The 25,066-nt window shown below is 38.4% G+C and overlaps 1 protein-coding gene across 2 annotated transcripts in view; it reads right to left on the minus strand.

Moving 5' to 3' along the window:
* Positions 1-25,066, minus strand: part of RSRC1 (arginine and serine rich coiled-coil 1) — a 196,012-nt gene that overhangs the window by 100,638 nt on the left and 70,308 nt on the right. For both annotated transcript variants that reach the window (XM_088132040.1, XM_088132039.1), the window contains exon 5: positions 24,911-24,947. In XM_088132040.1, coding sequence (XP_087988166.1) covers positions 24,911-24,947 — 37 coding nt within the window. The remainder of the gene's footprint in view (positions 1-24,910; positions 24,948-25,066) is intronic.

The raw sequence follows: 25,066 nt of genomic DNA on the forward strand, positions 1-25,066 counted from the left end.
TATTTCCCTCATTATTCTGAACAGATTTCATTACATATTTTGAATGTAAACAACCCTGAATAATGATGGGGATCCATTACGTATGTACAGCTCTGACAATTGTGCATGAAACCGAGATGGAAACCCAGTGCATTAATTTACCTCTCATCTTCAGTAACTGCACTCCCATAAAAAGTTTTATACTCAACTCACATAAATCATGTAGAAGAAAAATGAGAAAATCTGGTGGCTAACTCATCTTCTACCATTCTGCGAAAATGAAATTCACTGAAATACCTATCAAAACTGCAATCATAAAGAGATAATGTCTTCTTAGGTCTATCTGCACTTTCCGATTTAATTTCCTCCATGCCCTTGACATCCACAGATACCATTAAGATTAAGCGCATATAGTAACTGAGCAGTTTTCAGATTTTGATATATGGGGCCTAGGCACTAAATGTAATATCATCATTTGAAAATTAATGCAATATTTCTTTTGTTAGTTTTTTGACTAGGAAAGCAGGATGAATACTTTGGTTTCTCTCAAGTAATTTCCCCATCAGAATGACATGCAATTATGAATAGCTATGCACCTGGTCAGAGGTCAGTCAAATTACTACATCATTTAATGAGTAGAGAGATCAAAATGGAGCACACTGTTGCTGCTGAGAGACGCCTTGCAGCCTGCTACATCAAATGTGATAGAATCATTAGAGTAATAAGCATGAAAATCTGTTTGCAGATTAACCTGTGGTTTCATGCTGCTTTCATCTAATGGGGCACTGTGGAAATCTTGTCAGCTTTTCATCAGCTATGATCAAATTACTGAAATTGCGTATAAACCACTGGCACAATTGGAAACAACATCCACAAGTACAGGGGTTTTTTATGTAGATGCCAAAGAAAATAACCGTCTTTGTATTTTATAGTTTTATTTACTTCATCTGATCATTCTGATAATCTGTGCTATAAACATCTATATATGTGTGCAAATTATAACATAAAATACTAGTCTAATTTATGAAATAAAAGTAGCCCGGAATAATGAAAATATGCTATTCTTGGTTTTGCTAATCTAAATACTGTTAGAACAGAAAGATAACCTGATGATTGGAACCTATTTATTATTTATAAAAAAAAAACTTTCAAAGTTTAATTTTAAAATAGAGACATTAAAGCAATCAATCTATTTCATATTTCAATATCTATTTTAAATACATTTATCTAATACAAACAGAATCTAATACAAACAGAATTTTTATACAAAATTTTAATACATTTTCATTGTCTATTAAAGCATATTTAGAGTCAGTTTGCTTCGTATCACAATAATATCTCTAGTAATCAGGTGTCAAGAATTATTATATAAAACTGCTTGGTAAATAAAGCTGGATATACAGTTGTATTTTAAAATAAAGACTGAAAATCTGTCTCATAACAAATAAACTTATTATGTTAAAATATATTTGGATAATACAAAACAATAAACCCTGATGATTTTTGATAGAATGAAGTATATTTGCTGTTGTTGTTGCCACTGATTAACATAAATGTACACTTTACCCAAAGTGTTATTTTTTTCTGATAACATACTAGTCTCTCCACTAAACAAGAACAAGAACTTGTTGGAAATGTATTTATATATTAAAATATTTTCATATTTTATGAACCTTAACTAATACCTGAGTAATATATGCTGTAAACTCAACAGAAGCTCTAATTTTGTGGTCTGTTATCAATCACTTAGCCAAACCTTCTGTCTCCCTCCCTTCTGTGGAGCAGAATTTGGAGCCTCAATCATCAATTGCCAGGATAAAAGCAATATATACACTCACATATCTCCAGAATATTGTACCTACATGCATTTTGATTGCTTTAAGTCACTTTGGAAGCCAATTTTGGCTGAATAGTATTGTATTAATATTCTACATAGAAATATATAATAACCTGTTTAGTTGTTTTTATTGTTATAAAGTTTATTTGTATTTTTAATCTTTTTGTGATCCTTTTTGGAATTTCTCCATTTCTTTTTCCATTATTCCAGTGTCAATTATTTTCACCATTTATTTATTTACTTAATTTACATAGTCGCCCATCTCAATGTATATTGAGTTAATACTTGTCCATAAAATACAAATTATATTTAAGAAAAACAAAAGCTGCTTGTACATCCTATTACGAATATACCTTTTATATCCTTCCACACAAAATTCTAAACTTATTTTGTCATTTGCATTATTTTATGTACCCCGTGCCATGATAACTGCACTCAAGAGCTTTCCATTATTGTCAGTTTTCTGAATTGTGGCACTTGTGTTGGAACATGTATTATAACTTGCTTGCTTCGCTGAACCAGTTTTCAGTCACTGATTCATTCTCACTACCAACAGATTGTCAGCGCATACAGCGAGGTACAGCTGAGGCAGCAACCAGACTGGCCTAAAAACACTGGGAGGCTGCAGCAAAGCCCTTGGTGGACCTTTGCAGAATACCAAGGGTTTACACTTTAAAGGGATTGCACTTTAAAGATCACTAACTTTTTTCTTTTTTGCTCATACACAGTGCAAAAATAAATTATTCATGCAAGGAAACAGGAAACAGACACATAGGGTAAATGTATGTTTAAACCCATTCGTAAATATATGCCAACATACACTGGAACTTCTGCAACTTTTCAGAATCCCTAGCATTACACCAAAGTGTTTTTCAATGTGTTTAGAATCAGCCATACTTCTGTTTCACTACACTCTAAACCTACATATCACTGTTCCCATGAAATAGGAGATAACTGGGTTGATGAAGTGGTCAAAGGCACTGGGCTGGGAGACCTGACTTGGACATGAAGCCAGCTGGGTGACTTTGGGCCTGTCACTTTCTCTTAGAAATAGGAAGAATGTCACAATGGCAAATCACTTCTGAAAGTGAAATAGGAAATAAGTGCAATACCCTTTACTTAGGTGTTTTGGTTTTTGTTTTTAAGTGTAAGTTGCACTTGCTTTTGGAGAAAATACTCGTAATCGTCTAAACTCTTTGATTTACTACTACACCAAAGTATATGAGTTGGGTTCCATTCTAAACATATAGTCAGGTTAGAGTTACCCAAACAGAATCTTCCAGAACTCTCATAATAATTTTTGTGCTATGTTGCTTCACTTACTTACTGAAACCCCAAAATGTCTTTCATTCCTGATTTTAGAAACTGGATATTTGCTGCAGTTTTGATGGTGACTAATTGTAGTTACTGGCCTATTTTAATCCATACCTTGATGGCTCTCTACTAATTTTACACAAATCATCTTGAGGTATGAAGAACTGTGGTTTAACTTTTAAATAAAAATTCAGGTGGGCTGCCGGAAAAGGACATTATATTTTATTTTGCTTATATTGAACAGATTTCTATGCTGCTGCAATCAAAATTAGTCTTGAAGGCTCACACAGAAAAATTCAACATATTTTTATATCGAATTATAAAATTACACCTAGAGTTAATTAATTTAATTAAAGTAAATTAAAAAATAATTTAAATTAATTTAAGTTATAAAATATATCAAATTCAAAAATAAAAACACAACAGCAGTACAACAATATAAAGAATAATAAAAAGATGGCAATATCAAATGAAATCTGAGGAAAGCTCTCCAGGACAGTTCAGTCTTAAAGAGTTTTTGAAAAACGAGCAAGGAGGGAGCTGCACTAAAGGGAGGCTGTTCTACAATATCAGCACTGCAACAGAAAACACCTTCTTGTCTCAGCCCCCTAAAGTGTGAATTTGCAGCAGCTTCTCTCTGGTAGCTGTAATCAGTCAGGCAAAAACTGGCTGGAGAAGGTGATCCCTAAAGCACCGAGTTGCCAAGCCATGAAGGGCTTTAGAGGTCAAAAACAGCACCTTAAATTGGACCCAGAAATCAACTGGCAACCAATCCAGGGTCTGCAAAACCAGTGTAATGTGATCCAAATGTTGGAAACCCAGAAGTATGTGGGCTGTTGGATTTTATTGCTATTTATTTAGCAAATTTATATAGCCACTCATTTACCAAAATGAACTCTGGACATCAAGCAAAATAAAAATGCAATACATTTAAAATAGCCATTTAAAACAATAAAAACCCATTAAACTTTGAAACATTTGCAGATTCCAAATACGGTTTAGGGGCAGCTCCAAGTAGAGTGCATTACTGTAGTCTAGTTGGGTAGTGATAAGGACAACAGTTACAGTTGCCAAATCCTTCTGCCCCAGATAAGGCCAAAACTGGTGTACCTACTGGGGTTGGGCGTAGGCCCCTTTGGCCACAGCTTCCAGTTGCTAATCCAGCAGGAGTGGCTGAGTCCAGAACGACTCCCAAATCATGAACCTGCTCCCTGAAAGATAGTGCTTGCCCATCAGTTAATTTTCATTAGTGATAAATTAATGAATTACTAATACACTATCACTTATGAACATTAGTATTTAGGATTCAGCTACATTAAAGCCTTTGGAAAATTGAGTTGCTGATGTTGCCATGGAGGAACAGAAAACCTGAAGTTTCAAAGACAAAATTATAGTGGAACATAAGAAGCAAAAACATGTAAAAGTTCAGCACAGTGAAAGATGAAATGAACTGACTATACATCAGCATTTTACACATCAGTGAACTAAAATGGACTGGAACTGAACACCCTCAGTCAGAAGATCATCTTGTTTACTACTCAGCACACAAAACAACAAATAAGAAACAACATTGCTTTCATAACCTGGAAGGAAATAGCAAAGTCACTATTTGCATACAGTGCAGTCAATGACCAAAGAATGTCAGTAAGACTTCATGGGCAAGTCCTTAATATGAAAATTATCCAAGTTTATGCTCTAATTAGAAGAGGAGGTTGATGAGTTTTATGCTCAAATTCAATCTAAAATTGACAAAACTTGCAAACAAGATATGCTTCATTGCTAAAACAGTCTTATAACAACCAAAACAATGCATGGACACCACCAGATGGAGTGCAGAGAAATCAAACTAATTATATCATTGGTTCAAGGAGGTGGAAAAGATCCATTATAATGACAAAGACATGGCCATGGGTTGACTGTGGTACAGATCATGTGCCACAGAATTGTTCATGTGCAAGTTCCGAGTCAAGCTAAAGCAGAAGAAAGCCAACTAGTTTCCATAGTATAATCTTCAGCACATGCCCACCATTTTCAAGGCAAACATCAGGAATCATTTTGAACATTATTGATATTGGACCCAGAAGAACTGTGGGATGAAATCAACAAAGTTGTTAAAGGTGAATGTGAAAAGATACTGCCAAAGACCAAGAAATGGAAGAAAGAAAACTGGATGTCAAAACAAACTGTGGAAATTGCCAAGAAAAGAAGACAAACCAAAAGCAAGAAAGATCTCAGGAAGGAACTTAACAAGAATTTCAGAAAGCTGTTATAAGACACAAGAAGAAGTATTACAACAACATATGAAAGATGGAAGATAACACAGAAAAGCAAGGAAAGTCTTCCAAAAGATCTCTGAAATCAGAAAGAGGTTCCAACCTCAAATTGGTATGCTAAAGGACACCAATGGACAAACAGTAATGGATTGAAAAAAGATCAAACAAGAATGGAAAGAGTATATTGAAAGTACATATGTCAATATCCAAGATACTTTAAGAAGATATTCCCTATTTACAAGAATCTCTAGTACTGTCAGATTAATTTAGATCAACACTCTGGTCATTACATTACATGGCAAGATGGGCATGCTCTGGGTCCCATCATCCAGGGAATGCCAGTTGGCGGGGCCCAGGAGGTATGCCTTTTCTGCCACAGCACCCACCCTATGGAACATTCACGCTCCAGAGATTAGGATGACCCCAACAATTCTGGCCTTTCATAAGGCCCTAAAGCCCTCGAAGGTGTGAAGGGTCCTATCTGTCAAGCCTAGCCCAAGGAACTCCAGGAGACCATGCAGATTCAGTTCAGCAATGTTTATTAGCTACAACCTCTAGCAAGAATCTTCCCAGACTGAAACTCTGTTCCCACAGTCAGCCAGTGAAAACAGAGTGAATTCCTCAGGGAGGTGCCAGCCTCATCCTCTTATCTCTTCCTCGCCCTTCAGGAGACGAAAGAGGATGTTTCCCTCCCTGAGTGTGGCCTTCATAATTCCATTCCATCACACTATCTCCTGGTTGTGCTAACCACTGATTGTGACATCTTCCTCAGCTGCTATGTATTTTATTTTTTGTATTTATGATGGGAATTTTTTGCTGGTCAAAGTCACTTGCTGAGATGGGCGACCATACAAATTGAATGAATGAATAAATGGCTAAGTTGGAAGGCTATAGGAATTAATGGAATATCTATATAAATATAGCAAGCAACATAGAAGAATCAGTAAATGTTCTGTCAAATTATGTCAGCAAATCTGGAGAATGACACAATGGCCAACAGACTGGAAGAGGCTGGTTTACATACAATATGAAAGAAACGAGATTTAACAGTTTGTAAACTATAGTACAATATCCCCAATTTCATATGTTGGAAAATTATATTTGGGATCATCCAATGTAGATAAGAGTCCTACATGGAAAAACTGCTGCCAGGTGTTCAAGCTGGTTTTCAGAAAGACCAAGGAATAAGAGACATTATTGCTGATGCTTGCTGATAATTGAGAAAGCCAGAGAAAGCCAAAAAGAAGTCCATATGTGGTTCATTGAGTGATATAAAGGGTACAGAGGATGGCCTTGATGGAAAGATGGAAGATCCATTACTAAGGTAATGATCAGATAAATGTGGCTTGAGCCCATACCAAGAAAGAGATTTATAAAAATGACTCAGTCTTTCCTGCCCCCCCCCCAATTCATCTGAAGATAAAAGGAGAACAGGAAGCACATTCAAACTCACGTCAAGTAGTAGAATGTCCTTAGGAAAGTGGGAATCCCAGAACATCTCATTGTCCTCATGCAAACCTATACACAGGACAGTAAGTCACAGTCTGAATGGAACACGGCAAAACAGACTGGCTCCAGGGCAGGAAAGTAGTGAGACAAGGCTGTATATTTTTTCCTTATTTATTCAACCTATATGTTGAATATACAGATGCAGCCAAAAGTATTGCTACCCTTTTCCCCAGAGTATCTCAATTTGCCATCAAATAAGTTGAAACTGACATAAGTAAACGGTATCCACCATTCTTTATCCCATAGTCCATAGAGCAGACACTTTGCTTTTGATGCATGACTTAAAACAAATGAATACTGAGGGAGGCTGGACTGGAAGAAGATAAGCATAGTTTTAAAATTGGAGGAAATAACATCAATAACCTGTGCTATGCTGATGACACTTCTCTGGTAGCTGAAAATGCAAAGGATCTTTAAAGTCTAGTAATGCAGGTCAAGTAGTACATTGGAAAAAAAATGAGACAAAGATTAAATATAAAGAAAGCCAAACTAATGCCAATGGGCACAGCAATCAGTTTTAGAACTGCCAATGAAGATATTGAAATGGTGGATAGCCTCTGCCTTTTGGCAGTAAAGGAACCAGTTGTCAAAGCACATGCCGCAGACTAGCATTTGGTAGAGTGGCAACGAAGGCCTCAGAAAAGAAATTTCAGAACCTGGGATGTGTCTATACCTACAAAGATCAGCATTGTGCAGGCAATGTCTTCCCTATGACATTCTGCAGAAGCAAAAGTTGGACTTTGAAGAAAGCAGGATAGAAACAGCAGTGATACTTTTGAACTTTGGTGTTGGAGAAGATTCCTGAGCATGCATTGCCAAGAAATCAAACAAATAGAACAAGTCAATCCAGAGTTCTTACTCAAGGCCCAAATGACCAGGCTCAAATTATTGTATTTTGGACACATTATGCAAAGACCTAGCTCTCTTGAAAAGTCCATAATGCTGGGAAAGGTATAAGGGAAGAGAAGAGGATTACCAGCAGCAAGATGGATGGATTCAATTACAGTGGCAATGGATACATCCCTGGAAGACCTGAAGGACCAGGCTGGGGACAGATCATCCTGAAGAAAGTCTACCTATGTGTTTGCTAAGAGTTGTTTGACTTGATGGCATATAATCAATCAATCAAGTCCAGATCCTTAAGCAGTACACCAAACTGGTTGTCATGCAGGTTACATGGGATATAAATATGCTTCATCAGTGTGTACAAATGATAGCCATGAACAATTTTTTTAAGAGAATGAATCAAAAACTGACTTTATTAATCATGAACCACAAAAACTATTCCTAGCACAAATCAATTATAATGTCTATCTTGAGTTACTTTTGTGCTATTCAGAGTTTAAAATAACGGTATAACTTCATTGGTTCCACTTCCTTATATTTTCCAAAATCATTTTGAAGAATAAATAAATAAATAATACTTTGAACGAAGAGTCATTATACTCAGATCTATTAAATGTTACACTGAATGAAGTTCAGTGTAACATTTAATAGATCTGAGTATAATGACTCTTCATCCAAAGTATTATTTATTTATTTATTTATTTGAATTTATTAGCCGCCTAACTCCAATGGGCTTGGCAAAGTATGTCAAAAACAGGAATTTCAAGCTCAAAGGCATAATTTGGCCTGCCAGACAAAATCATCCAGATGAAGCTTGTATAAATGAAGCTGAGTCTCAACTGAAGCATAAGGCTCAACTGGAACAAGTGCAAGCACAGTTCTGCCTCAGCCACCCACTCCTCTCCCAAAGGGAAAGAGAAAAGATGGTGAATATTGGGCCAAGCCATTACTGCAGATGCAGAAACTAGGTTATTAGGAACAAGGCTTAAATTTTAGCTGTACTCCCCAATGACATCTAGTCTACATGTGAAAAGCAGAGGAAGAATCCAGCCACTGGGCTTTTTCCTGTTTTTATACAATAATAAACTCCTTATCTTTAAGATGTATCTGTGCTGTTCTTCCTCTCAAATATGCATAAGGAAATATTACTTTTTCTTTGAACAGCAGACTCAGAGGGAATTATCAGAAGCTACCTTTGGTTTCCACACAGTGAGGAACCACAACTCTATGTGTTTCCTAAATCCATCACACAACTATATTTTTCAGTACAAAAAGGTACACTGAAATTTTAAAAAAAGCTTAAATTTGGAAGCAAAAAAGAGAGTATAACAAGATACAAATACATTACAGATACACATGCCCTTTTTTACCTAAACCTATCTACAGTCACATATGAAGTGCAGTGTAAGAATGTCTTGAGTACATAAACTGAGCAATCCTAACTCTTCAAATAGCAATGATTATAAATAACTTTACTGGGAAAAATACATGAAACATACTACTCAGGAAGAGCTTTTAGCAGTCCCTGTTGGTGTTTATTGATTGACATATTACAAGGAGAATATCTACATTGCTGAAAGGCAGTAACTACCCACAAACCTCTGATGGGCTAACAAGCTATTAATGACAGTCTGCAACCCAACACTTAAAATGGTCAGACTTCTTTTCTTGACCACAAGGACAAGTCGGTCATTATTCTAAAGGGTGAAAGAGATAAAACATTCCAAGTTTTAACAGAAGTTTGACAAAAGTAAGATTGTGTGTGTTCAACATTGATATTCCAACATTTACATATATGTTCAATATTAACATTTCTGATGATTTTAAAGTAAAAGATAATACTTCAGCTAGTTCTACTACAATCCAAATTTACTTGCAAATCAGTTTATTTATTTTGTAATTCATTAATCTGTTTTCTCCAAACCCCAGTGCTGGTATAACATCCCCCAATGCCAAAAAGAACTTTTTACATTTGAGTCATCACAACCTGAATCATTTTCTTGTAAGTTAAATGGCTTGTTTCTTCAATGCTTCTTGTCACAAAATTGAGTCTCTGGAAGTTGGCACCTGTATTTTAGAGCTGTAAGGCCACTGTACAAAAAACTTCAGCCCTTATATTAGGTAGCTGAGCTGCTTTCAAAGTATACCAAGTGAAAAAGGTCTTAATTATACAGGTTAAACAAATCTTTAATATATTTGTTCATAATCAATCTAAAATTGTAAAAGTTGAACTAGTGCCTTAAATTGTGCTTGGAAATACACTGGTATTCAGGGTAATTGATAACCAAAAACCAAACATATGATGCAGCTGTAATGGTATGTGGGAATGACCTTGGGAGACAGGAGGAAGAGCTGCAAACTGGACAACTGGCACATAAAAGATTTATCAGCCCACAGAAGGAAAAAAGACATACCCTCCTTCCGGAGACTAAAAAGAAAGGAGGGGGTATCAGACCCAGCCCAAGAACAACAGGGAAACAGTCCAGCCATATCCAGTTCTTTTATTGCTTACACCATATAGACAGAATCTTACCAGAGTAAATCTGTTCTACTCTAACTTAGTGGATATACCCCAGGAAATTCTAGGGAGTGGCTAACCTAAATCTATTCCTCTTCCCACGTTCCTGCTCCAGATTGTGTGGTCTCTCATTTCACCCCCTTTCCTGGAATGTGCTCCCTCCTTTCTGAGAACCTGCTGCTCTGTTGCAGTCCCTCACAGGCAGAAATGTTTTCAATCTTGCAATATTCTATTATTAATGTAACATTATAATAGATTTAGTACTCATGGTTGTGCTTCTTGTCCAGACTACCTCAAAGGGCTAAGAGCAACCCTAAAACCCACACATTCTGAACCCTATCTCCAAAAATAACCCATAAAGATATTACAGTGCAAGCTCCCTTAGTGGAAAGTCCAGAATGTCTCTGAAATCACTTATTAATTCCATCTAAAATCCCATGTAAACAACTATTTAGATTACCTAGCTTTTCTACCACAAATAAAAATAGTTAAAATTTTTAAAGTTTTTGATGTTTTGTTTTAAGTCACTTTTTTTATCTTTTATAATGATTGTTTTTATCTATTTGTTATTTTATTTAATTGTTGTATGCTGACCAGAGTCACTTTGTGTGAGATAGGCAGCTATATAAAGGTGATATATAAATAAGTGAATAAATAAAAATACTTGTTACCAAGCTTCACACCAGCTTGGCTGTAAATCTTAGCTCTCCAGTCACTTTACACCTTATTCAGAAATTGGCTTACCCAGCAGAAGGTTCTTAGAAACAACTTAGCTACATTGGTTTCTCTATTTCAGGCAATAAGACAGAAGAGTTCACTGAAATCAAAGCCTACACTCCAGGCTTTAAATATCAGGCTTTCTCCTCCCACCTTTCTGAGTAAATGTGCCCATTCCTTTGATGGTCTTGAGAAGCACCAGATATATTTTTGACATAATGGCTACCTCTAGCCTGGAAACTGTTGCTTCCTGCCTTACCAAGTTCTTTTCTTATAATTGCAATCTTTCATGTATATACAATTAACTTCCAGAACATTCTCTGTGAGTTTTTGCTTGGTGGTTATTGACTTACATATTACAAGGAGATTATCTACATTGCTGAAAAGCAATAACTATTCACAAACTGCTGATGGATACTGATGGTCTTCTAGTTAATTCTTTGCTCAGGGCAGGAGTTCTAGCTACCCTACCTTTGCTTGAAAACCTCTAGTGATGGAGTGACTATGACTCCAGGAGGCAGGCTACTTAATAGCTCTCATGGTTAAGACATTCCTCCTTATTTCAAGTTTTACTCATAGGTTATAGGTATTACTATGCCCTTCAGTTCCCATAGACTGCCATAGTGACTTTGAAACTCAGATTAAGTGCAAGAAAAATATTTTAATGATAAAGGAAACTATAATAGGGATATTAGTGTGGGTATTTTGAATGTATGGATAACAACTGCAAACTCCAGTTACAGATAACCAGTATGCTATTATTCTTCATCGTCTGTTTGTACCATGCATATTAAAGAATAGGCAGTTTACCTCTAGGAGTATGGGAAGTATTTTAGCTCAGAACAGAATAAAGCACTGCCCTTCCAAAATATGTTTCTGCTTTACAGACCCCAAGAAGGGATGTGCTTTGGACAAAGGCATGAATTTAGATATCACACTACTTCAGTAGCCTTTGACTACCATATACTATATGGAATGGTGAAAAATAATTCATGTTAGTTTCCATTCCAAAAGGTGCTGAGATGAAAGAAACTTTTTTCAGAATAGCTATGTCCAATCAAGGTAATAAGCCACAGTGGAACATACGTCCCATGAGCAATTGGAAGAATTCTGGAACAAGTGGAAATCTAATATCATATCTGGGAGAAAGATAACATAACCTTGTCCTCAACATAACCTTGCTTAGACCAAAACACTCAAGGCTGGGTTGTACGTTAATTCCCTCGCTTACACATTACACCAAAATTCTGTATTACCCTAAAAAACAAAAGTGCATGCTTTTAAGACAAACCACCTCCAAAGAAAGATTAGAATCATCATCATCATCATCATGTGACCCAGTGAGGCACTGCCTTGATGTGATTGTGGGGCTTGTGTGCTCCGAACAGGATGAGAGCTATGCCAGAGGTTCGACCATACTGGACAGGTCTCATCAGAGGAGCCAGATGAAGAGTGTCTCTCCCATAAATGATATGGTGAGACGTAATTTATAGAAACCCATACTGGATCAGTCATCACCCAGGTCAACAAGGATTGTGCTAGGTGTTCTAGTTCCTGGACATCTGGTAACAAGCGGGCTACAGGATTCAGGACTGTAGGCTGAGCAACCAGGGCCAGCAGCTGCAGAACTACTGGAAGAAAAGTTGTTTACCCATTGCAAATATACAAAGACTGAAAACAAAAAAGTAATGATTTGCTATTACAAATCAAGTCCAACAAGAAGAGGATATCTGAAAAGAATGCACCAGTTCTGGAAAGAACATCCAGAATCAGAAATAACAGGACAGAGGTTAGTAGATCAACACTGATTTATAACATGGAATAAAGTATTCATAGAAGTAGAATTGGAATTGTCTATCCAGGGCAAAGGAATTGAAGCCTTGCCAGAAGTAGCTCAGACAGTAGAGCCTTCTCCTCAGAAAGAACAAAGCCCTCTAACTAAAAAAACAAAAGGAATTGAAACAAAGAATAACTGAGCATCTAGAACAGCACAAAAAGAACAGAATAAGGCTGCTTGCATTGAAGCTTGTTACAAAGAAACAGCTAGCACAAGTATTAAACAATGCCAATACTCTAATATAAAATATAAGCACCAGCTCACTGCAAGAAACAAACCAACTGATGTACAGCATGGCTGCAATTATAACTAAATACCTTAGATGCAAAGTTAACAAACAAGAAAAAAAGCCAGACAGTGCACCACCAAAATGGAAGATCAGGTTGGAAAATAAGATCAGTATGCTAAGATTAGATGCAAGCAAAGCTAGAACAGATGAAAGAAAAAAAGCTGAAAAACAAGAAGACCAAGAATACCTGATCAAGAAATATCACCTAGAAACAAGGAAGTTCAAAGAAGCACTTGAAATAATAAAGCAGCAAATAACAGCCATAGCCAAGAAGATCAGCAGATATGAAGCTCGAATTGCACACTATAGGTAGAATCTCCCATTTCAGTCAAATCAGAAACGTTTCTACCAATCCATCAATGGAGAGACTGCAATGAACCAGTCAACACCTGACAAAGGAGAAACAGTGTAGTTCTGGGAGCAGCTATGGGACAACCCAAAGGAATACAACAAAAATGCAGCTTGGATAAAGGAGGTGGATAAGAATAAAAAAGCAGCTGAAATGAAAGAACTTGCAATAACAGCAAAAATGGTGGAGAAAATGGCAAGGAAGATCAAGAATTGGTCAGCACTAGATGAAGATGAACTGCATCGTTTTTGGTTGAAACATCTGACTGCTCTGTACCCACTCATTGCCAAACAGTTTGACAACATACTGCAAGGAACTGAAATTGAAGATTGGCAAAACCAACCTGATAATGAAAGATCCAACAAAAGGGGCAGCACCAGGCAACTACAGGTCAATTATCTGCTTACCAACAACTTTCAAACTGCTAACTGGTGTGGTAGCTGATGCAGTCCAACAGCATCTAGTTTAAAGCAAGCTTTTTCCATCTGAACAGAAAGGAAACTGCTCAAATGGCAGAGGAACAAAATATCAGCTCCTAATTGTCAAGATGATTTTGGAAAACTGCAAAAGAAGGAAGACCAACTTGAATCTAGACTGTTTACAAGAAGGATCTCTGCCACATGACTGGATAATCAAGTACCTAGAAACAACAGGAATCAGGAGGAACATCAAAATCTTTGGGCAAAGATTAATGGTACAATGGAAGACACTGTTGCTGGGCAATGGTGATAGACTGGGAGAGGTTAATATCAAGAGAGGAATCTTTCAAGGAGACTCACTACCACCACTACTGTTTGTCATTGCATTGATTCCTCTGTCAACAATACTGAACAAGTCAGGCCATGGCTATCAAACATCAAACACATCTGCCAGGCTAACCCAACTTCTTTACATGGATGATCTGAAGCTGTACATTGAAGTCAAGAAGAAGATTAGTAGTCAATACATCATGAGAGTGAAGAAGATCTTAAAGCCCAAACTCAGGAGTGGAAATACCATCAAGGCAATTAACACTTAGGCAATTCCAGTCATTAAGACACAGCTAGAATAGTGGATTGGACTCAGGCAGAACTGGAAGCCCTGGATAGGAAGATCAGAAAAATAATGACAATGAATCATGCCCTTCATCCATGCAGCAACATTGACAGACTCTATTTACCAAAGAGCACAGGTGGGCATGGAATGTTGCAAGTACACCGGACAGTTGAAGAAGAAAAAAGGGCATTAGAAGAATATCTGAAGGACAGTGAAGAAGATGTACTGAAGCTATTACACTATGAAGGCTTACTGAATACTGAAGAGACCAAACTGGCCCACAAGACCAATGAAGAATAGAAAAGAGACATGGCAAGGCAAAGTATTACATGGCCAATACACAAAAAACTAGCAGGCAAAGCAGATAACAACAAGACCTGGCAATGGCTAAGAGTAGGATAAGTTGAAGAAAGAGACGGAGGGGCTAATTCTGGCTGCAAAAGACCAAGCCTTAAGAACAAATGCACACAAAGCCAGAATTGAGAAGACAGCAACAGACAGCAAATGTCACCTCTGCAAAGAAGCTGAAGAAACAGTGGACCACCAAGTTAGCTGCTGTAAGAAGATCACACAGACTATTAACAATGGCATGAAAAAATAGCAACAATGGTACATTGGAATATCTGCAAGAAATACAATTTGCCTGCAAACAAGAACTGATGGGACCACAAAACAGACAAAGTAATAGAAAATGAAGAAGCTAAAGTGCTCTGGGACTTTAGAATTCAGACAAGCACCTGCCACATAGTGTAACACCCCAGACTTAACAATTATTGATAAGAAAGACAAAAACGTCTGGATAGTGGACATTGCAATACCTGGAAAAAGAACTGGAGAAAATCACAAAATACGAAGGCCTGCAAATAGAAACAGAAGGACTGGGGCAAGAGAAAGCAAAGATAGTACGACTAGCAATAGGTGCCTTGGGTGTAATCCCAAAAGATCTGGAGCACCACTTGAACACCATCGGCATTGTGATGATACCTTTAACACCATCAAACAACAACATCTGCCTAACCCAAGTCCTTGGGAAGGACTTGATAGGTAAATAAAAATGCCAAATCCAGTCTAGACATCTGGCTGACTGTGCGACCTACAATAATAACAACAATAAGCTTCTATTAATGTATTCTCAGCAAATCTAAGATGATTTATTTAAAAAATAAATTATTTGGGGGAAAAGAACTAATCTTGTTTTCAGGTAACTGTCATGATTGCACTCAGAAGTGTAAGATTCATAGAGAATAACTATAAAGACACAATAGCTAACAGGCTGAAGCAGCTTAGAGAAGAATTAAATTAATACCACAGAGAAGCTACACTAAAGGTTAACTGAGCCTGGTCGAAACAAACTGAATGAACCTGCCCAATATATATTTTAAGCCAGATGTGAAAAAGAAGTTTCTGAATAGAAACATTAAAAGAAGAAATAGCTGTCAAATAAACCTTTCAAGAAGATAATCACAGTACTTTCTTTTTCAAAATCAGCAGGAATAAGAGGACCTCTTGTAGAGAGCAGGTACTCAATGTCAGGGTCCTTTTTAAACTGTACCCAGCTTGATTGACTCAGACTCAAAAGATCCACCAAAAGCACTGGACCCTAGACACTTGGATTTTTATATCTCCCTACAAGGGTTGGGGAAATGTTTTATTTTGAAATAAACTATCCAAGATACAAAAGTGAAATATACAAACATATACAGTACGTGCAAGTTTTTTCCATGGCTATTATCTTATCCTACACTCTGTTTCTATTAGTACTGATACTACACAATTTTCTCTATAGTATATTCTACTACTATTACTGTATTATACTCTATACCATTACTTCTACTTCTATGCTATATTATACTATTACTAGTATACTATTACTATTGCTATTATACTACTACTATTACTACACTGCGTGCACAATTATTAGGCAAGTTCTATTTTTGAGGACGAATTTCATTACTGAACAACTACAGTGCTCTCAGTCAATCCAAAATGTTAATAAATCTCAAACCTGAATATTTAAGAAAGGAAAAGTGAGGTTTTGGCTTTCTTAGGAGCATATCTATGTGTGCACAATAAGTGTGCAGAATTATTATGCAACTAAATGAAAAACAAAAATTCCCCCATCTCACTCGTTTATTTTCACCTGTTAAAGTGAGAATAATAAACAACTCAAAATTTACAAATTCTGACATTTCAAACAAAAAATCAGTGACCAATATAGCCACCCTTCTTTGCAATAACAGTCATAAGCCTTCCATTCATGGAGTCTGTCAGTTTCTTGATCTGTTGACGATCAACTTTTTGTGCAGCAACAACCATAGCCTCCCAGACACTGTTCAGGGAGGTGTACTGTTTTCCTTCACCATAAATCTCCCGTTTGAGAAGGGCCCACAAGTTCTCAATAGGGTTTAGGTCAGGTGAGGAAGGGGGCCATGTCATTATTCTTTCATCTTTGAGGCCTTTACTGGCTAGTCACGCAGTGGAGTACTTCAATGCATGCGATGGAGCATTGTCCTGCATAAACATCATGGTCTTCTTGAAAGATGCAGACTTTTTCCCATACCACTGCTTGAAGAAAGTGTCTTCTAAAAACTGGCAGTAGGTTTGGGAGTTGATTTTGAGTCCATCTTCAACCCAAAAAGTTCCAACTAGCTCTTCTGTAATAATACTAGCCCATACCAGTATCCCGCCTGCACCTTGCTGGCGTCTGAGTCGAAGTGGAGCTCTGTGCCTATTACTGATCCAGCCACGGACCCATCCATCTGGTCTTTCAAGAGTCACTCTCATCTCATCAGTCCATAAAACCTTTGAAAAATCTGTCTTCAGATATTTCTTGGCCGAGTCTTGCCGTTTCAACTTATGTGTCTTGTTCAGTGGTGGTCAAGTTTCAGCCTTCCTTACCTTGGCCATGTCTCTGAGCACTGAACACCTTGTACTTCTGGGCACTCCAGGTAGGTTACAGTTCTGGAATATGGCAGCACTGGAGGATAATGGGTTCCTGGTAGCTTCACGTTTGATTCTTCTCAAATCTTTGGCAGTTAATTTGCGTCTTTTTTTCTCAACACGTTTCTTGCGACCCTGTTGACTATTTGCAACAAAACGTTTGATGGTTCTGTGGTCACGCCCCAATATCTTAGCAATTTCAAGAGTGCTGCATCCCTCTGAAAGACTTTTTACAATTTTTTACTTTTCAGAGTCAGTTAAATCTCTTTTTTGGCCCATTTTGCCTGAGGAAAAGAAGCTGCCTAATAATTATGCACACCTTGATATAAGATGTTGATCTCCTTAGGCCACACCCTCCCTCATTACACAAATACACATCACCTGATATGCTTATATCCAATAAGCATTCAGGTTTATACAGCTTGGAGGTAGAAAATGTGCATAAAAATGATCAAAATACTCACTTGCCTAATAATTGTGCACACAGTGTAGTATACAACAGTGTTTTACTCTTACAGACCCTGATCTGTCTTTAATTCCTGTCTCTCTCTGGGATTTCTTCTATTATTTTTTCTTCTTAATTAATGGGCAGCAAATAAAGCACTTGCTCCTTCCCAACGTTGTGCTTGGCTTTGCTGTGCCTCTTCTTTTTCCTCTGGACCTTTCAATCTCTGTGAAGAAAAACACCTTTTATTTGGCTGCTTTCTCTGTTTGTTGTTGTTGATGATGCTGCTGCTGCTGCTGCAGAGCTTCCAAAACACATGCATCTCCTCCTTCCACCTGTTTCAAGGTTGCAGCTTTTATAAGCAACTCTGACGCTGGAGAGAAGGCTCAAATAGGAGAGGAGGAAGGCAACACAGGTGCCTGGCATTGTTCCTCAACAGCCTACTCTTCCACGTACCTTATCTCTTTTAATAATAACAATAATAATTTAAAAATCAACAGTCTTTCATTTTTTTTCCACAAGGTTAGTGCAGTATGTTCACTGTATCGTGATAAGAATTCAGCAATGAGATTTTGCTGGCTTCCCCAGAAAGTCAACAGTGAAGCCAGAAGAGAAGGTTGGAAGTTGCTGGGTAAGTGTCTCCTACCCATGCACCCTCCCCAAGCTCCTCTGTGCTTGCACCATGCCACCCACTCGCACACCCTCCTGGGCCCAGGTGGCACTCTTGTGCACCTTCCCCGACCCACGCCACACCCCTGTGCACCCCCCTTACCCTTGCCGCACTTCTCGCACACCCTCACTGCCCCTCTTGTGACCCCCCGCAACTTAATGCACCCTCCCTGATCTGCACCACACCTTCAGAACACTTCCTGACCCACACTGTACACCCACAAACCCTTCCTGACCCTTGCTGCACCTCTTGTGCACTCTCTCGTATCCTCCCCAAACCTCGCTGTGCTTCTTGCGCACCCCCTCCAACCCTCACTGTGCCTCTCGCACACCCCTTCACCCTCTCATGCACCCTCCTTGACCCATTCCAGCCTCCCCCACACCCCTGTGCATCTCCTCACTCCCTTCTTCACCCAGTAGCAGCCATTTACCTGCCTGCCGGCCTGGGACTTGCAACATCCTGTCAGCTTTCCCACTGACTTTGGTTGTGGGAAGCTGGCAAAAGTTGCCTCGCCTAACGACCATGGGATTTGGTTAATGACGGCAACCAGGCCTGCAGAGATTGCTGTCACTAAGCGATGTGGTCGCACTTTACGACCACATCGCTTAGTGACAGAGATTCCAGTCCCAATTGCCATAATAAGTGGAGGACTACCTGTGTCCATAACCACCTGCAAATAAATGAATCATCATGCAACCCCAGATATATCACTGACCAACTGCCATATTGTTCATTGAGTATTTCTACAGACTGTGAACAAATCTACCTGAGAAGTTTCCATGAAGGAAAAATACTTCAAAATATCTCCATCTTTTGAGCACTCACTCATGTGTTGAAATCAACACTAGATTTAAGGTATTGGCCAAAGTACTCTGATGGCCTGATTATGAAATGATCCCAAGAAATATCTGGTTCTATACCCATCAAAGGGAAAGCCATTGAGTAGGTCAGAAAAGTAACTATGGCTAAAAATGGGATAAGGAAGCTCTATGTAAGCTGCCTTGAGCTCCTAAATGAAAAGAGGACATACATCAAATAAATAAGTAAATATTTATCTCTGTTTCTTAATGTAGTACATAGAAATTTCCAATAACGTCTATCCCACCTATATCAACAGTGACATAGACACTTAACATGCCATTTGTATTAGTAAACATTCTGGAGCTATGAAAGCATGGTACCTCCTGATTCCAGAAAATGTTAGCATCCACAATTACTGGCCCATCCAATGGTAGAACCATCAATAGTGCCTATTAAAAACAGCTAACATGGAGCAAATGAATCTTCTCTAATGAAATTTGCGCCATCCACCAATACAGTTACATGAAGTAGGTAACACAAAGACAGCTCCTTTGGCTTTGTGGAAAAACTTTCTTCCTGGTCAATCCTGCAAAAGATTGCAGTGAATGAAATCTACGTATACGACTTGATTTAATGTTAATGAGGGTGTTGTTGTTCAGTCGTTAAGTAGTGTCCGACTCTTCGTGACCCCATGAACCATATTGCGCCAGGCCTTCCTGTCCTTCACTGCCTCCCGGAGTTTGCTCAGTTTCATGCTCATTGCTTCAGTGATGCTATCTAACCATCTCATCCTCTGCTGTCCTCTTCTCCTTTTGCCTTCAATCTTTCCCAGCATCAGGGTCTTTTCCAAAGATTCCTCTCTTCGCATTAGGTGACCAAAGTATCTGAGCTTGAGCTTCATTATCAGTCCTTTCAATGAGCAATCAGGGTTGATTTCCTTTAAGATTGACTGATTTGACCTCCTAGCAGTCCAGGGGACTCTTAAGAGTCTTCTCCAGCACCACAGTTCAAAGGCATCAATTCTTCGGCGCTCAGCCTTCTTTATGGTCCAGCTCTCACAGCCATACATTACTACTGGAAAAACTATAGCTCTGACTATGCGGATCTTTGTCGGCAAGGTGACGTCTCTGCTTTTTAATATGCTATCTAGGTTTGCCATGGCTTTCCTCCCAAGGAGCAAGCGTCTTTTAATTTCATGGCTGCAGTCTCCGTCTGCGGTGATCTTGGAGCCCAAATAAATGAAGTCTGTTACTGCTTCCATTTCTACCCCTTCTAGTTGCCAGGAATTGATGGGTCCAGATGCCATGATCTTAGTTTTTTTAAAGTTGAGTTTCAAGCCAGCTTTCGCACTCTCCTCCTTCACCCTCATCAAGAGGCGCTTTAGTTCTTCTTCACTTTCTGCCATTAGGGTGGTATCGTCTGCATATCTGAGGTTATTGATGATTCTCCCTGCAATCTTAATTCCGGCTTGTGATTCTTCCAACCTGGCATTTCTCATGATGTACTTCGCATATAGGTTAAATAAGCAGGGTGACAGTATACAGCCTTGTCGTACTCCTTTCCCTATTTTGAACCAATCAGTTGTTCCGTGACTGGTTCTAACTGTTGCTTCTTGGCCCGCATACAGATTTCTCAGGAGACAGGTAAGATGGTCTGGTACCCCCATCTCTTTAAGAATTTGCCACAGTTTGTTGTGATCCACACAATCAAAGGCTTTTACATAGTCAATGAAGCAGAAGTACATGTTTTTCTGGAACTCTTGTGCTTTCTCCATGATCCAGCGAATGTTGGCAATTTGATCTCTAGTTCCTCTGCCTCTTCGAAACCCAGCTTGTACATCCGGTAGTTCTCGGTTCACGTACTGCTGAAGCCTAGCTTGTAGGATTTTGAGCATAACCTTGCTAGCATGTGAAATGAGTGCAACTGTGCGATAGTTTGAGCATTCTTTGGCGTTGTCCTTCTTTGGAATTGGAACATAAACTGACCTTTTCCAATCCCGTGGCCACTGTTGCGTTTTCCAAACTTGCTGGCATATTGAGTGCAGCACTTTAACACCATCATCTTTTAGTATTTTAAATAACTCAGCTGGAATACTGTCATCTCCACTAGCTTTGTTGTTAGCAATGCTTCCTAAGGCCTACTTGACTTCACTCTCTACTGTGTATTCTTGCCACCTCTTCTTAATCTCTTCTGCTTCTGTTAGGTCCCTGCCTTTTTTGTCCTTTATCATGCCCATCTTTGCACTAAACGTTCCTTTGATATCTCCAATTTTCTTGAAGAGATCTCTAGTCTTCCCCATTCTATTGTTTTCCTCAATTTCTTTGCACTGTTCATTTAAGAAGGCCTTCTTATCTCTCCTTGCTATTCTCTGGAAATCTGCATTCAGTTGCTTATATCTTTCCCTTTCACCCTTGCTTTTCACATTCCTTCTTTCCACAGCTATTTGTAATGCCTCATCAGACAGCCATTTTGCTTTCTTGCATTTCTTTTTCCTTGGGATGGTTTTAGTTGCTGCCTCCTGTACAATGTTACAGACCTCTGTCCATAATTCTTCAGGCACTCTGTCTACCAAATCTAATCCCCTAAATCTATTCATCACCTTCACTGTGTGCTCACAAGGAATATGATCTAAGTCATACCTGAGCGGTCTAGTGGTTTTCCCTACATTCTTCAATTTAAGCCTAAATTTTTCAGTAAGAAGCTCATGATCTGAGCCACAGTCAGCTCCTGGTCTTGTTTTTGCTATCTGTATAGAGCTTCTCCATCTTTGGCTGCAAAGTATGTAATCAATCTTGTTTCAGTATTGACCATCTGGTGATGTCCATGTGTAGAGTCGTCTCTTGTGTTGTTGGAAAAGAGTGTTTGCTATGACTAGCTTGTTCTCTTGACAGAATTCTATTAGCCTTTGCCCTGCTTCATTTTGTGCTCCAAGGCCAAACTTGCCTGTTATTCTGATTATTCCTTGACTTCCTACTTTAGCATTCCAATCCCCTATGATGAAAAGGACATCTTTTTTTGGTGCTAGTTCTAGAAGGTGTTGTAGGTCTTCATAGAAGTGGTCAACTTCAGCTTCTTCGGCATCAGTGGTTGGGGCATAGACTTGGATTACTGTGATGTTGAATGGTTTGCCTTGGATACGCACTGAGATCATTCTGTCGTTTTTGAGGTTGTACCCCATTACTGCCTTTCCCACTCTCTTACTGACTATGAGTGCTACTCCATTTCTTCTAAGAGTTTCTTGGCCACAGTAGTAGATATAATGGTCACCTGAATTAAATTCACCCATTCCCGTCCATTTCAATTCGCTGATTCCCAAGATGTCGATATTCAATCTTGTCATCTCATGTTTGACCACATCCAGCTTGCCTTGGTTCATAGATCTTACATTCCAGGTACCTATACAATATTGTTCTTTACAGCATCAGACCTTCTTTTCGCTTCCAGATACATCCACAGCTGAATGTCCTTTCGGCTTTGGCCCAGCCGCTTCACTCTTTCTGGAGCTACTTGGAAATGCCCTCCGCTCTTCCCCAGTAGCATACTGGACACCTTCTGACCTGAGGGGCTCATCTTCTGGTTTCATATCTTTTAGCCTTTTAACATTGTCCATGGGGTTTTCTCGGCAAGGATACTGGAGTGGGTTGCCATTTCCTTCTCCAGTGGACCACATTTTGTCAGAACTCTCTGTCATGACCTGTCCGTCTTGGGTGGCCCTGCACGGTATAGCTCATGGCTTCACTGAGTTACGCAAGCCCCTTCGCCACGACAAGGCAGTGATCCATGAAGGAGGTTAATGAGGGTACAAGAGTTATAAACAGTCATAATCATTTATCAAATGATAGGGAAAAAAAGTCTGAAAGAAGAAAACAAGAAGCTGATGCTTATACTCTTTGCTGCCCAGGAAAGGTCTGCCCACCGCATTCTGTTTTCTCCAAACTGATCCTGTCTAAAGATTGACAAAGTGCTAAGTAAGCTTTGCAACAGATGGTGAGAGCTTAACACTGGAATGCAGAAAAGAAGCCACTCCCTCCAACATCTAGACCTTTAGAGACACTTCTATACCTCACTCCTCTCTCCTTCCCTTCTTTCATTTTCCCTTGCCTATAATTAGGATGCTCAGCAACTATTGAAACTATTTACTAAGCCTTAAAGTAAAGAAACAGTGTAATGTGAACCTGGATCTGATCCTTAAGTCTGATGGACATAGCTTACTTTGCTGAGGGAATGAAATGTATGAGTGAATGAGATATATAGAATACTTTAGAGACCAACCTGTCAAGAATGTGACTGTAATATTCTGGGTAGAGATTTCCATAACTGAATACATGGTCTTTTATGGGCTAATCTAACAGAGGTATTATCAGGATATTTTAAGGCAGTTTTAGCTGAGTTCTCTGGAGAATGGAGCTGACTGATAGACTCAAATTGCTACAGCAGGAAGCTTGGAATTACTGGACTGATAAGAGCCCCAGGGAGCCCCACAAGAAGAGGAGTTGTGAGTGGTGCTCCAAGGTACTGGGAGAACTAAGAAAGTCCCAATACTCACAAGGAACATTGCATATGTATGTGGAGAGGTAAGAAAGTGTGTCTGTGCGTGCACTGAAGACATAAGTTGTTGTAGTTGTTATTATTATTTAGATTTTAATCACCCCTTCTTATATATTTTGGTCAAGACAGCAAACATACCTAATACTCCTACCTCCTTTTTCCCCACAACAGCAGTCCTATGAGGTGGGTTGGGCTGAGAGCAACTGGCCCAAAGTCACCCAGCCAGCTTTCAGGCCTTAGGGAGGCCTAGAAGTTGGATGCAATACATACTTTACATGAACCAGTTCTCTCACAGGTATTCTAGAAAGGAAAATATTGTTCTTATAGATTACAGCCATAGCATCTTCCCTTACTGTGTATCCAGAGCATCCATATTGACCCACCTGCCTTTCCTATCTTGTTTCATAAACGGAACTCTGTATGAGGTTATTTGGATTGGAATCATTTCTAGAATTAAACAAGTATATTAACCTTGGTGACAGCATTGTGTTTACTATTAAGCATTTTATGTTTTCATTCAAAACTGCACTTAAATATTTTGCATGTATTTTATTTTACAATTACATAGCATTTAAATGAGTAATTCATAATATATTAAGAAAGCACATACCACATTTAAAAATATCAAATTAATGAAATGTTGTATCTGTGTAAACAAAATTTGAATGTGTGTTGCAAAACAGAAGTTTGATATTTTCACACCTAAATATGCAAAAAACCCAATGCAGAACAACTTTTAGTTTATAATGATTTGCCTTAAATCATCAATCCAAGGATTATAGCCCATTTTATTTAATTTCTACATAAAAAATAGTAATAAATTAAAATCCCTTGAAACATAAGATAAATGAAAATGTAAGTGCATCACACATAATAACAGTAAGCTGACCCTCTGGGAAATAGTTGACTTTCTCAATTCAAGCTATTCAAAGCTCATTCAGAACTGTTCTAGAATGCAGATATCAAAGATGATGCAAATATTCAACAGAAAATTACAACTTACCAGATGTTCTAATCCAGTTTTGATGTTTCCAGCATCCCTGAAATAGAAGAACAAAAATTCTAAACAGTTATTAATCCTTGGTATACAATTATTTATGTTGAACTTCTAAAGTTAAAAGAAGGAAGTTATACTGATCTGTCCTTTTGTTTGTTTTAA

The sequence above is a fragment of the Python bivittatus genome, unplaced genomic scaffold (assembly GCF_059951505.1).
Source record: "Python bivittatus isolate LINGU-HERP-01145 unplaced genomic scaffold, Pbiv_v1 ctg000980_np1212, whole genome shotgun sequence".
Taxonomy (NCBI): Eukaryota; Metazoa; Chordata; class Lepidosauria; order Squamata; family Pythonidae; genus Python; species Python bivittatus.